The sequence below is a fragment of the Amphibalanus amphitrite genome, unplaced genomic scaffold (genome assembly GCF_019059575.1).
Source record: "Amphibalanus amphitrite isolate SeventyFive unplaced genomic scaffold, NRLGWU_Aamphi_draft 000080F_arrow, whole genome shotgun sequence".
Taxonomy (NCBI): domain Eukaryota; kingdom Metazoa; phylum Arthropoda; class Thecostraca; order Balanomorpha; family Balanidae; genus Amphibalanus; species Amphibalanus amphitrite.
The window spans coordinates 772548-787654 of NW_024881576.1; the positions used below are offsets into that span (position 1 = coordinate 772548).

At 52.2% G+C, this 15107-nt stretch overlaps 1 protein-coding gene across 1 annotated transcript in view; it reads right to left on the reverse strand.

The window, feature by feature from the left end:
• The window catches only part of LOC122379544 (peripheral-type benzodiazepine receptor-associated protein 1-like), a 144710-nt gene extending 139835 nt beyond the window's left edge, over positions 1–4875 (reverse strand). Inside the window, exon 1 of the mRNA XM_043361826.1 lies at positions 3463–4875. Within this exon, the coding sequence (XP_043217761.1) occupies positions 3463–4299 (837 nt within the window). The 5' untranslated portion in view covers positions 4300–4875. The remainder of the gene's footprint in view (positions 1–3462) is intronic.
• Positions 4876–15107: the final 10232 nt, after the last annotated feature.

A 15107-nucleotide genomic window follows, 5' to 3' on the forward strand; every position in this document is an offset into this window, starting at 1 on the left:
CGTCTCCTGATCGACATCTCTCAGTGGAGCCCTGGGTACCATCTCTCACGCTCCGTGACGCGTGAGCGGTCATCCCAGAAATACCGCAACTGCTCCAATCAAAACACGATCAGAGTCGCCCGGTCCAGCTCCCACCGGCGCCACCGATCCCTCACCGTCTCGTTGCCGGGCCCGGACGGCGGCACGGACGGACTACCCTCGGTCGTGGGACTGCCGGCCGCGTCACACCCGCTCTGTCCGGGCCGGCGGCTGTCAGTCACGGCTGTGACCAGGTGCTGGCCGCTGCACAGCCGGCTGCCGCTCACACATACACACAAACAGAGGAAAACCGGCGCCCGCCCGGCGCGGCGGGCACGGCGCCCACAGCCGTGCATACGCGCGGCCCCGAGCGGCCAGTTTCCCGGCTCCACCGACCTTGCTGTGTGGCGGCCCGTGAGACCAGCCGCGCCCACAGAGAAATGCGCAGTTTTCGACACAGACGTCCACGCCCCGACGCAATGTCGACGACGATGACGACGGCCGTGGAGAAGCTATTGGCCAAGGCTGAGAGAAGGTGGTCAGAGCGGGCCGGGCACCGTTGTGATTGCTTCCATGATACTATGCCCGCTTTCATTGACCGCATATTCGCGGGTCAAAAGCCGTATTCAGTGCATGCAGTCATGTGCGACTCAAAATTAATGCTTGAATATCAACAAATTTCCTACCAAAGTACAGGACGATGGGTTGTATAGACCAGCTGATGGTCAATGCAGCCCTGTTGTAATGAAGTCCGACGAGTTTGGAATGGATGGTAGCCGACTGGACGTCAACGCGCATCACGCAACCAACATCAGTAACACGCTTCTGTCCTTTGGTGGAGCGAGCTGCTCAGGATCACGGCTAATTATAGGCAGCACACAGCCTCAGCAAAGGTGAAATGACATTTACGACGTTCAACATTGTAGCGCGATCGGATCAGCACTCAGCACAGCTGAGTGCGGGCTGGGCACATTCTGCGGTCGCGCCGGTCGGCCAGCCATTTTTGTCGTATGTGGATCCGTCCAGTTACTGAAGCGGCCGCCGGCCACGCTTCGACAACGGCCGTACGGTATGATAAGGACCAACTTCCCACTAGCCGGTGCATGCAAACTTTGAGGTCTTGAACATTTTACAGCCGTAAAAAGCAAAGCTATATGTACCTACTTTGACCTCGAAAGCGACCAATAATCTTTCTATTTAATCAGCATTTAATTCCTGTAAACGGTCACGTCGTAAGCTACCTCTGACATATGCCGCCTATGACACGTGAATAGATGACAAATACTCTGTAACGTGTTCATTTCACCCTTGACCTAACGGCCCTATGACACAAAAGATGCACCGAGTGTTCCATTACAGATAAAATGAAAACATAATTATCCATAGACATAATCGTCAGAGACCTACCATAATGCAGGCATTTATGTGCATTGGTAGTGGTGGATGGGAAAGTTAGGAAAAAAAATAACACGATGTTTTAATATTATGTACTAGATCAATAGGACTAATGTTAGGAGCTTCCCTACGTCTAAACGAAAAAAGGGTCAGATAAAAATCAAGCTTAAACATCAGCACTGGTGAGTGGCCGACAGCCGTAACCAAGCCTACTCAGTATAGCCCAGTCTGCCGCATTCCGTCCAGGAAAAGGTGTGAAGCCACGTTATCATCGGTGTCCTGTTGGCATAATCTCTGTTTCCTTCCATTTTCGGATTATCCTGTGACCGTTACATTGCGGTCCGATGCTCGGCACCACGGGCACACTTATAGGTAAGCTTGAGGCGGCGTCTGTTCCTTGAGCTTAGTTGGTAAACAGACGGGCAGCAAGGGATCGCGGCCATTTTTCTCGGCGAGGCGTCACGAAAACACTGGTACAGCTAGCAGCAATATAACGGCAATATAAACACATGAGCGCCTCTCGGGCACATAACAGTCTAACCACGTAACGTCTACCCAATTACGTCGCCAACAGCTGCTGCCGTTGCTGGCCCAGTTTTCGGGTGGTTTGGCGGCCGGCACACCACTCCTGACCGAGATCCTTTGACGACACCCTCATACCGCAGGAGAGGCGTAATACAGCGGTCCTCGGCACTCTGTCCCGCCGCTCCTCCCGTCAGAAATTCTGGCATACTCCGCATACCCGTCTGGGAACGTGGAGACCACGACCGAGATATCATCTTCATTCGACCATACAAAACAAGCGGGGAAATCGAGGACAGCTCGTAATGCGGAGATCATGACAAATAGAACACGGCAAAGCGCGTCCGCCCGCCCGCGGGGCCGGCTACCGGTCCGGCTCAGAAGTGGGCTGCAGATTATGTCCAGCTGTCTGGACAGACGGCGGGCAAATCAGAGCTTCCTGTTTCGCCTAATCGCGTGAAGAGTAGCCGTTCCATCAGGTCATTGATATTTTATTGCTGTTGCCGTTAATTTCGCTCATTTAGTTATACGAACACGATACCTTCCTGAATATACCTAATCATGATGTTTTGAAGTTTTCATTGCAATGCTATTTTCTTGGAATTCCGAGCTAAATGTTTCGTGTCCATTAACATCTGTGACAATTTAACATCAGGTTGAGCCCGGTCCATATGCCATAACTAACCGCTCTGAGGAGCCGCCTACCGGGATCAGGTTTGACGAGTGGATTGGCCGCGTTCTTGGAGACGTGTGACAACGGTATGACTCATCCGAACCGAGCTATTATTCTCGGAGACGTCTAACTTTGAGGTGTTTGTGCTGAGCGCTGAATGAAGCCACATGAGTGCTGTTCCAGTCCCGGTACTGTCAGTAGGCGCCCCGCGTTATCGCCCAACACACAGCTGCACTGGGCCGTGCACTGTGCAGTGATGGGGCGGACCACTGACAGCCAGTGATGACATCACACACATTTGCAGTCAGCCTGCACTGCGGAAACCAATAAAGTACCAACGCACTGACAGTGCAGCTAGCCATCGGAAACATTCCAGCCAGCCCTTCCCTCCCTCCACTCCCTACACTCCCAGAGCCGGTACTATCGTCATCGCTTCACCCCACTGTGCGCCCGCGTTCGTGTTTCTCTGCGTGTCTGCCGGCGGCTGGCCGTGAGTTCGTGACACGGCTCTGTGACTCGGGACTGGGTCAGCCGGTGTCACACAGCCTAGCGTCACACCAGCCGTGACGCTCCCGCCGGGTGCCCGTAAAGTGAGACTCACGATAATCTACCGAGACTGAGTCTGTTCGTGAGTCGTGACCAAGGCGCCCGGCGCTGCACCTGAAGACGGGTTTTGAATATTACGGTGAGGAAGCGGCGTCTTGACTTTGTGGGAAGAACGTGTCTCAGGGTAAAGAGCCGTGTATTTACAGGCTCCGTCACACAGCTAGTGTGTCGGTTCCAGTGCGTGTGTTAGTGTCACCCACCGGAGGGGAGGGATTGAATGAGAGTGTGTGGGGGACTCGATCACGCACCTCAGCCTTGAGCTCCTCGCGTTCGGTCTGCAGCCGTTTGATGCGCTCTCGGAGCCGGCTGAGCTGCTGCTGCTGCTGAGGCAGCTCTCCCGGCCGCCGCTGTCCCAGCAGCTCGGCGCTGGCCGCCCGCTGCCGGCCCAGCTGCAGCTGGCTGCGCAGCTCCCGCAGCTCCTCGTTTTTGGCGGCGATGGCGTGCCGCAGTTCCTGGCGGGCCTCGCGCGCCAGGTCGCGTCGCAGCCGCGCCAGCTGGTCTTCGCTCTGAGCAGCTGCCCCGGCCGCGCCCACCGCCTCCTCCTGATAGCTCGACTCGAGCGACGAGCAGATGCCCGACTCGCTGCGCAGCGAGTCCAGGCCGGGCGTGGCCGGCGCCGGCGCCGAGGAGCGCGCCAGCTCGCGCAGCACGGCCTCCTCATCGTCCTCACCGGCACCGGCCGCCGCCGACCGCTCCGGCGCCATCTCCTCAGCGTCCGAGAAATGTCCCCCCACGGCGCCCTCACACTGTTCACAGTCGTCCTCCTCACAGTCCCCACACTCCTCTTCTTCCTCGTCTTCCTCTTCCTCCTCTTCATCAGAGGCGTGCTGATCACGCTCCTCGTTCTCGGCCTCCTGATCAGACGCTCCCGAGTGTTGGGTGCCGCTCCCGCGCGAGCCATGCCCCTCCATTTCGGCCTCAGTCTCTGACTCACTGCCTTCCGTGTCCGTTCCAGACTCCGTCTCCGTCTCCGTCTCGTCTATGAATGACTCCTGCTCCTGTCGGGCCGGTGCCGGCAGCTCCAGCTCGGAACGGCCGGCGGCTGAGACCGGCGGCGGCCGCTCGCGCTCGGCCTGCGGCTCCATCTGACCGGCGCTGGCGCAGCCCGCCCACCACACGGCTGGCGCAGCTCGGCCAGCAGCTGTCGGCTCACTCGGTCAGCGGTGCGGCGCCGCCGCCGCTGCGCCAGCCTCGCCGCACTCAGGTGACGCCTGCTGCGCCGTTACCACTGCCATGACCGCTGACGTCAGAGGCAGGACCGGGTACCGACACGCGCCGCGCCCCGGTCCCGGACGCCGCGCACCGCGTCAATCAGAGCGAGTACTGGGCGCCGAGGGCAATCAGCGGGCGCAGAAGGTGCCGCCGACCAGTCACCGACGCTCACGCGGACGAAGCACTGATCTCACAGATTGGGCCAGAGACAGCACACCACCGGTCCTGGGCAATCTCGCACAGCGATCACAGTCACGATTCGGCCGTCACGAATGTTTCGCGTGGATCGCGACTAGTTCGGTGATGTAGGCACGATGTTGACGTCCGAACGCCGACCAGGACAACCTGTAGTCACAGGTGTCGAACGCACAGCCGGCGACGCGGCCCGAACGACGCCGGTACTTTCACTGTGGTATCGGCCGGCCGGGGTTCCGCGTGAATACTAATGTCGACGGCAGGGGCGCGGGAACTACTTTCCGACTGGGGGGGCACACCATGATAGAGATCAACCTAGGGTACCCCCAAATCTAGTTTTCTCACCGGTTTTAGGCCACTTATTTTTCACCCCTCGGCTTTTTCAACAAAAAAAGAAAACATTTGCAAAAAAAAGTGTGGTATTCCGTCTCAAAGCTGTGGGGGCACCGCCCCCACGGCCCCAGAGTTGGGGGGGCAAGCTGCCCCCACTGCCCCCCCGGCTCCCGCGCCTATGGTCGACGGTGATGGTTCGGTAAGTATCGCCCCAGCCGACTCCGGTCCGCAGCCAGTCGTCAGGAGGGATATGACGGCTGAGGCTCGAACTCCGCGGCCACAGGCACGCGGCGCAGACGGACCGGGCAGCTCCGGGTGCTGTCTGCTGCCGGCCGGCCGGTCGGCCCAGAAGGTCACCGGAGTGCGTGCGGCGCGTCTAGAGACTGCCGTCCGTCAGTGACGCAGTTAGTGGCGCACAGGGCCGCGCACAGAGACCGTCACCAGGGCGAGTCACAGTCACCAATCACCAGCTGTACTGACAGCTCGCGTCACCAGTCAACGGATCATCTATCACTGGTCACCCGATCACCGTCTGCAACCGTTCAACAATCCGATCACTCGACCAGCCACGTCCGCCTGTCAACCAATCACTAACCCAGTTACCGTTCACCGCGCTCCTTAGTCCATCGATGCCTGTCACTGACACTGACATTGAATCACCGCTGACACGGTGACACCCTGACACAGACACGGCTCACGTCCTCACCGCGCCGCGCCGCGCCTTACCGCACCCGACCCGACCGCCGACCGGCCCACTACTGGCTCCGGCCGGCTCCGAGTCCGGCCCGGCCGCCGCTGCTGGAGGCTCGCCGAGCCGCGGCGCTCACCTGACGCCCACCGTCACGTGACAGCCACCGCTAGTTCAGCCCACGGCCACGTGACCAGTCGGCCGGCAGCAGCACCCAGCATGCAGAGAAGTCCAGACGGCACGGCTGAAAAACGGCGCCGCTGCAGCTGCGGCGCCACCGATGAAAGAGAAACGGGATAGCGCCAGAGGATGGGTCAACTACTGGTCGAACGCCCTGGGGTGCGTGAAAAATAAAGTTATTATTACTGAAATATTTTTTTCGGGATAGCCTAATTCGAGCTCATTGTCATAAATTCAATCGAATCGTCCGGTATCATTGCAACGGGTCGTGAACGAGGGAACCTCTCACAGGTCAATTCTGTGACTCTAATAGGCACGAACAGAACATTGAATTGGAAGATTGCACCCGTGGGCCGGGACCCTACCTTATGCCTACTTTGGGGTTATGTTAGGCCATGAAAGGTCACCAGAAGATTTTCGACAATAACGTTTGACAGAAACATGCTCCTACATGAAGTGATAAAAACGCCCCCGCGCCTGGCCGGGGGTGTTTGAACACTCCTTGCGGTTTTTCGCAGATATCTCAGAAACAGCGGCGCCATACAATATCATGCAAAGGTCAAGGTCAAGGTCAAGGTCAGGTCAGGTCACCAAAAACAAAATATAGAAAAGGGCATGTGCAACACATGCCTTGTAGGTCATTTTATTTATAGAATTCAATAGGCACACTCAATAAGTGATATGGACCACATCTGGATGAATTTTAGGTCGAGGTCAGGTCAAGATCAGGTCAGGTGAGGTCAAATTTCGAAGTTGGTTGTTAAGACCTAAAAGGTGTCTGTCTGATGCAGTTTTTCACGGCGAATCGAATGGTGCTATTTTGTTTCCGTACGAGCTCTGGAACTTCCAAAAAATCCATTTTCAAATATTTTGTGTGTCGTGACGTCATAAAATTTTGAATAACTCCCACATCTTTGAACTGATTCTTTTACAAATTGCTATGTAGGTGCACATAGACCACTTCTCTGACATTTATTCCGGTTTTTACGATACACTCAAAATTTTGGATTTTATAATTATTTTCCCAAAAAAGTCAGTTTTTTAAGAAGAAAAAATTGGGCCAAAATCCAAAATTTTTAAAAACCGAGATTGCCATTTCATAGACAAAGTAGAATCACGTATAACCTTTTTTGTTACGTCTTGATTCCATTAAAAATGAAGATGTTAGCGGCGTTTGAAATTTTGCCGTTTTTGAGGCGAAAATGGCGGACATGACGTCACTTACGTCATTTTCTCAAATAATTCCGACGGATGTCGCTCAAATTATCAGGAAATGTGTTAAATTGATGTATGATAAAGTGCTGAAAGTTTGGCGTCGCTGGCGTGACGCGTTTAGAAGTTATTGGCGAAAAACGGGAGGAAGCAGATTCTGCCCCCCTCCCCCCCCCCCTGCAGCGGGGCGCGGGTTAATCTCATCACTCTCTTGAGTCAAAAGTTAGTGCAGTAAAACATTTTTCATAAAAACGGCTATTTTCTAGTTTTGCCCTCTGCAGGCTAAACCGTTGACCTGAGGTCAAACCCGAGGACATGTTGCCAAAGGTGAAAGAGCGTCGAAATAACTATCGAATGCGCTTTTCCGCGGCGCGCTATCGGTTCCCGAGTTATGCGCCGGGTTTTCGAAAAGTGTTGAAATAGGCAATATTTGACCTTTGATGACCTCTGGCGTCGACGATCTGACTTGACCCAACCTAAGAATTGACCGAAGTGTTTTCTTCATTAATTTTTACGCTCCTTCGAACGCCGCTTACCGCGTGCCGCTACGTGGCCCAGGAGCTGAGTAGGACGGGGAGGGTTCAGATACCCCTCCTCCGGACCGGCGCGGTTGACCGGTCTGGCACGCACCGGCGAGCACCGGTCTGGCACGGCTTAAATGTATCTATACATAGGTACAGCTCAACAACACAGATCAACTGATAGGTATGCAGCATCGACTTGTCTGGTTAGTTCGTGACCTTGACCTTAAGTCATCTTTTCAAATTAATTTTTTCCTATTACAAATCAAGTCCAATTACAAATCATTCGAGTCGAGACGTCTTGACGAAAGAAACAGGATGCTGGTAAATGTACGTAAAACAAACGAAAACATAGAACTTTTAGTGGTCTCTCGACTGGTTGCTAGACCCTCACACGGTTTTCCTCTCCCTTCCCGCCATCTGTGTCCACTGTCCCTGCGCCGCCGAACAGCTGGTCTCCAAATACCAGCACGATCTGAAAGCCGGGCCCGTCGGTTGGGCGCCACGAAACGGCTGCAGCGGTAGCTGCCTTCAGCCTGCTGCGGATGATGTAGCCGGCAAGTCAAGGAGCCCGCCCCAACTGTCGGCTAGTGGCCCATGGTAGACTGGTGGTCAGGCGTCGCAGTCTCCGATGCTCGGTCTCGAGATAATGGTGTTGGATTCCCGATTCCACTGATGCCTGACGCATTAGCCAGCGCTGTATGGTGCTAAACGCGTCGTTAACAGATTCTAATTATGGGAAAATGTTGGCGTGAGTGATGTACATTCATTTTCGTTATGATGTGCTCCTGGTATTTAGGCGGTGTCGTACTTCTATTTATAACTGCAATTGTATTTAAAATATTGAACATGGTTACCGTAGCGGCGAAGCCACCGACAATAGCTTTAAAGGGACCCTCCCACCTTCAAAAAGTTAATGCATTGGCATGAAAGTGATGTCGCTCGGTTCAGAAAGAGCAAAAACGAATATCTACCAAATTTCATCGAAAAATATTCACCGGTTTTCAAGATATTAGACTTTTACTTTTGTTTACTTTTTGGGATCTCCGCTGTTCCTAGCGACTTTATTTGAAAGTGCGGTATTTGTTGCGCGCAAAGCAGCATATACCACCGCGTGCTACAAAACGTTTTAGTCAAACATTTAACGGACGTTCGAAAGCCTGATGACGTCATCAGATTCCCGTAATGGTTAAGAGATAGGGACCACGCTGGTCCCACCCTGCAAGTAAAGGGAAGAAATTTCTTGAACACCATAAAGCTGCGGGGGTTGCGACCAGGATAAATGGTGGTTTCTGAGCCTGGCCGCAAACTTGGCTATCTCAACTCAAAACTAATGTTAAGGTGGGAGGGTCCCTTTAAACCGCGCCGTGCTGGTGGCCTGAACTTTCCGCCGAGCGCTGGGGTGGGGGTGGGGGCGTTTTCACGCTCCCCCTCGTCTAACTCGGCTCCTGGGCCACGTAGCGACACGCGGTAAGCGGCAATCGAAAGAGCGTCAAAATTAAGGAGGAAAACCTTTCGGTCATTTTTAACCCTCGCCGGCCGAGGGGGGGGGCGGGTGCCGCCCCCCCCCCCATAGGGTTTTTTCGCGATAGCTCCGAACGCGCTGGCGATAGAGAGCTGAAACTTGGCATACCTGACCTTTGATTCAAGCCGGATCTTCTGACACCAACCGCATTTTCGGGTCAGGTCAGGTCACTGACCTATGACGTCATAAGTGAACCTCTGCACGGTCTTCAGATGTCGCAACTTCGCAACGCCCTCACTGCCAGAGGAGATGTCACAGGGAAATGGAACTTGCAGGATCTGGTATCCATTATGAGTTTCACAACTTGTATATCTCGGATTTTTCCTTAAGGTCATATGAGGTCAGGTCATTTTCGTGACCTCACCATTATAAGTCAATGGGGAAAAATGAATACTGCTATTCTGGCGCTGGGAACGATCTCTTACTATCTCAAGTACACAGAATCGTGATTTGATGCACTCCTTGCAAGGTTAGATGCGCCACTTTTGCAATGTCGACCTTGCGTGACGTCATTTATGACGTCATCAAGGTCATATTAGTTTTTCGTCAATAACTCTTGATCAAATTGAGCTAGCCAGTCGGGGAAGCCACCAATGGACTCAGGAAGACCTGCCGAATCGAATGATATGCGACATGACCTCTTTCGACCAACTTCGTGACCTTAGGGTGCTGACCTGACCTTGACCTGAGGTCAACACCCCAAGTTGACCTGACCCGAACAAAAAGTATATCATTCGACGCGCCTGAGCGAGGCGAACACGATGCTGCCAAAATCGGCGCTCTGCGGCCGTTTTTTGCGAAATTATTCACCAAAAACTGAACCGTACCTTGGGGCACTTGACCTGACCTCAGAGGTCACCGGTTGACCTAGGACCTTAAAATCGGGTACCAATCTCTGCGTCTCGGAACGGCGCACACGCTCGTTTTTCCGCGACGCGCTAGCTCCACCAGGGGCGAAACGGCGAGGGGGGTCGTACCCCCCCCCCTCGGCCGGCGCGTACGTAGAAAACCAATAGGTCCGGCGAGGGTTAAGGTCAGGTCAAAGGTCAGGTCACCAAAGGTCATCAAAGGTCAAAGTTAGTCAATTTCAATAATTTTGGAAACTGCCAACGGCTAACTCGGGAACCAGTAGAGCTACAGCGCCGCGGAAAATCGCATTCGATAGCCCTTTTACAGCCTCCAGAGGGCAAAAACTGTAAAAATAGCCGTTTTCACGAAAAATATCGTCAATCACTTTTGACTCAAGAGAGCCACGACGTTATTCTTGGCAGCATCGTGTTCCTCTCGTCGGGATGCGTCGAATGAACTATTCGTTGACCTTGAAAGATCATTTTGAAAATTTGACTTAAGGTCAAGGTCAAGGTCACCTGACCGGAAAGGGTCATGTTGCATATCAGTCGATCCATATCGTCAAGCTGAACATATCTCGAGACATATCTGACGTATTTTCACCGCTCTGGCACGTCTATCAAAAGTGGTAGCCAGTGATGTACAAATGTGCCGAGTTGGGGTAGCACGGGCGCAGCAAATCTGCCGCCGCCCTAGCGGTGACCGCTTGACCTTCGCCGTCTGTTGCGGCTCCCAAGACAAGCCGGTGCGGAATTGGGAAAGCACGTGCTACCCCAGCTCGGCAAAAATATCCACCCCTGGTTATAGCCAAAAAAGTGCTGGTGACCGTTCCTGACCTGAGATGACCTCAGGGGCATACAAACAGAGGGATCACAGGTGCATTTTTCTGATTCAGAGTGTCATGTTTACCGATGAACCGATGTTTAAAAAGTGTTTTGAACGACATTCGTCCAAAAGAGACGCATTTCAATTTTCTCCCATTGACTTAAAATGAAAAGGTCGCAAAGTTGACCTGCCTTAGATCAAAGATACACAAAAAAATCCGAGATATACATAATACATTTTAAAAACACTGCAACTAATATCAATCGCTGAAAGTTTCAAAGTGATTGTTTAGTCGGCGTAGCTTCGGTAGCTATAGCGAGCCTTTGAACTTTTTCTGAGGTAATGTCACTTGACGTGACCTGGTGACCTGACCTTGAAGGACCTGGGTCTGAAATTTTCACAACATGTGCGGAAATGATGTATAAACACGTATCCAAAAACGCGCAGCGCCGCCATTTTTTATATACAGTGGAATCCGCTTAATAAATCCACGGATAATAAATCCAGCCGCTTATTGTGGCCGCTTGAGCTGTTGACGGATTTTCCCCATAGATACCTATAGCTAACAAATCCACTTAATAAATCCACGTACTCGCTTAACCCACGCCCCGCTGGGGGGGGGGGCAGAATCTGCCCCCCCTCCCGTTTTTCGCCAATAGGTAACTTCTAAACGCGTTACGCCAGCGACGTAAAACATTCAGTAGGTACCTTATCATACATCAATTTGACACGTTCTCTGAAAATTGGAGCGAAATCCGTCGGAAATTATTTGAGAAAATGACGTTTTAGTGACATCATTTTCGCCATTTTCGCCTCAAAAAACGGCAAAAGTTCAAACGCCGCTAACATCTTCATTTTTAAAGGAATCAAGGCGTAACAAAAAAGGTTATACGTGATTCTTTTTTGTCCATCAAATGGCTGTCTCGGTTTTTGAAAATCTTGGATTTTGGCCCAATTGTTTTCAAAAACTGACTTTTTTGGGGGAAATACCTAATTATAAAATCCAAAATTCTGATTGTATCGAAAAAAACGGAATATATGTCAGAGAAGTGGTCTATGTGCACCTACATACCAATTTTCAGAAGATTCGGTTAAAAAATGTGGGAGGTATTCAAAATTTCATGACGTCACGACACACAAAATTTTTGAAAAATGATTTTTGGAAGTTCTAGACCTCGTACGGAAACAAAAATAGCACCATTCGATTCGGCGTGAAAAACTACATCAGATAGACACCTAGTTAAGGCCTTAACAACCAACTTCCAAATTTGATCTCAGTTGACCTGACCTTGACCTGACCTCGACCTGAATTTAATCCAGAGGTGGTCCATATCACTTATTGAGTGTGCCTATTGAATTCTATGAAAAAATGACCCATAAAACATGTTTCGCACATGCCCTTTTCTATATTTTGTTTTTGGTGACCTGACCTGACCTGACATTGACCTTGACCTTTGAATGGTATTGTATGCAACGAATATTGTCTTGGTAGCCTAAGAACATGTTTTGGGCAATCAGTCTCAGTCCATTCTTCGGCAACTTCGGTGCAATGCCGATAATGTAGAAACTTGCATTTTGTACCCTTGACCTGACCTTGACCTGACCTCTGACCTACTTAAGCAAAAAAAATTGGGCTCTTAAGATCCGCCTTGTTGAGAGCTTTCGATTGCCGTTTTCCCCGTCTTTCTACGACCCATCGGTTCGGAAGTTAGACAGGGGGGCGGCAACAGAATCTGCCCCCCTCCCCCCAGCAGGGCGCGTATGGCTGAATAGCCCAGCGAGGGCGGGTTAATAAAGCCATTAGGAGTTCCGAAGACCGCAGTAACGTCTCCCCATTCGAAATGTGGCATCCAACTTGCTCCTAAAGAACCGTGCTGGAGCAGCAGTCTGCAGCAGTTGAAGTTCTAAGAACAGGAGTTATCAAGTTATCAGGATGAGTTATCAGGAGGGCTATCAAGAGCGCAATTGCTATGCACTTCAGAGAAATGTTCCCGCAAAGCAGGCACGCTCGACTGTTTCGTCGGCGTAGCAGGCATGACGGGGAGTGATCGTGGATGGATATGTTGACTTAATTAATCGCTGCGACAGCTTTGCTGTGTGAACTGGTCCCTTTCATGGGGGCATGCTCCCGCAGTACAGTCTCTACGGTCGCAGGTTCGGGGGCATATCCAACCCTAAAACCTGCCTTTATACATTAGGCTGCATTACAAAAATCAATTTTTTTTGCGGTCCGGACCCCCGTAACCCCACCACCACCAGTGGCAAAGCCCCTGGCCCACTTTAATTGTATTAACAAGGCAATGAGAAATGTTAGCCTATACGCTTGTTATGCGGGAAAACGGAACGTGCAGCTGCGATGCATGAGTTTTTTAATTAAAATAAAATAAATGACTCCGGTTAACAAAGCCACCGCTTAATAAATCCAAAACACCTCGTCACCAAGGTGGATTTATTAAGCAGATTCCACTGTATTTGCGAAAAAAACCTGAGGGGGGGGGCGTAAAATCCCCCCTCCCCAACGGCGCAGTTTAACGTATACCAGTAAAACGCCTTTTGGGCGAAGAACGAGCGAGCGAGATAGATTTCCCTGCACGTGCGGAAGGGCGAGAAGGTACTTCCAACGGGCTTGCGCAAAGCACCCTTCTAACCGGTCGCTAGCGGTGTACTAAATTTGAACGCAATCAGCCCAGCCGTTCCTGAGATCTGGAAGCGGCATTCTGCACGTGCGCACGTGCAAACGGGGTCCAAATTGACTTTTGCACGGCACCCTACTAACTGGTCCCCAACCGTGTACCAAATTTGAGCGCAATCGGCCCAGCCGTTCTCGAGATCTGGAAGCGCCCCCTGCACGTGCGCACGTGCAGTAGCACCCTAACCGCAACACATGGGAATGCATTGCCTGGTGGGTGCCTACTTACCTGTATGCCAAGTTTCAGCGAAATCGCCACAGTAATTACCGAGTTATTAAAATGGGAACAAATTTGACACCTCTTATTGTTGTATTTTGCACGTGCAATGGGGGTCACTCACATAGATCAAGAGTATCCGACCTTTGGAAGAAGGGATGCAGCTTCCCTACAAAACTTACCGCAAGACAATCGCCCAAGCGGCTGCTGAGATATGAGCCTCTCGAAATCGCTACTTTTGCAAAACAGCTTGAACACCCTTGACTTTTCACGTGGCACGTGCCACGACGGTCACTGAGATGCGTCAAAAGTAGTCAATTACAGGGTAGAAGGGATGGGGCTACCCAGCGAAAAAGACCGCAGGCCAATCATCCCAGCGGTTACTGAGATATAAGCCTCTCAAAAGCGTTACAGGCCGGGCCGGGCCGGGCCGGGCCGCTCATACTGAGATTTTTCCGTTATATTGAAAAGACTCGCTTCGCTCGCTGCGCTCGCTCGCTCGTTACGAGCGAGCGAGCGCAGCGAGCGAAGCGAGTCTTTTCAATATAACGGAAAAATCTCAGTATGAGCGGCCCGGCCCGGCCCGGCCCGGCCCGGCCCGGCCCGGCCCGGCCCGGCCTGTAACGCTTTTGAGAGGCTTATATCTCAGCAACCGCTGGACCGATTGGCCTGCGGTCTTTTTTGCTGGGTAGCCCCATCCCTTCTACCCCGTAATTGACTACTTTTGATACATCTAAGTGACCGCCGTGGCACGTGCCACGTGAAAAGTCAAGGGTGTTCAAGCTGTTTTGCAAAAGTAGTGATTTTGAGAGGCTCATATCTCAGCAGCCGCTTGGGCGATTGACTTGCGGTAATTTTTGTATGGTAGCAACATCTCTTCTACCAAAAATAGGATGCTCTCGATGAATGTGGGTCACCCCCAGTGCACGTGCAAAATACAACAATAAGAGGTGTCAAATTTGTTCCCATTTTAATAACTCGGTAATTGCTGGGGCGATTTCGCTGAAACTTGGCATACAGGTAGGCACCCACCAGACAATGCATTCCCATGTGTTGCGGTTAGGGTGCTACTGCACGTGCGCACGTGCAGGGGGCATTTCCAGATCTCGAGAACGGCTGGGCCGATTGCGCTCAAATTTGGTACACGGTTGGGGACCAGTTAGTAGGGTGCCGTGCAAAAGTCATTTTGGACCCCGTTTGCACGTGCGCACGTGCAGAATGCCGCTTCCAGATCTCAGGAACGGCTGGGCCGATTGCGTTCAAATTTGGTACACCGCTAGCGACCGGTTAGAAGCATGCTTTGCACAAGCCCGTTGGAAGTACCCTCTCGCCCTTCCGCACGTGCAGGATCACTATCTCGCTCGCTCGTTCTTCGCCCGAAAGGCGTTTTACTGGTAATAAGTACGCATGTGATGTCGTTAAAGGGATCCCCATGGGCGTAGGAACA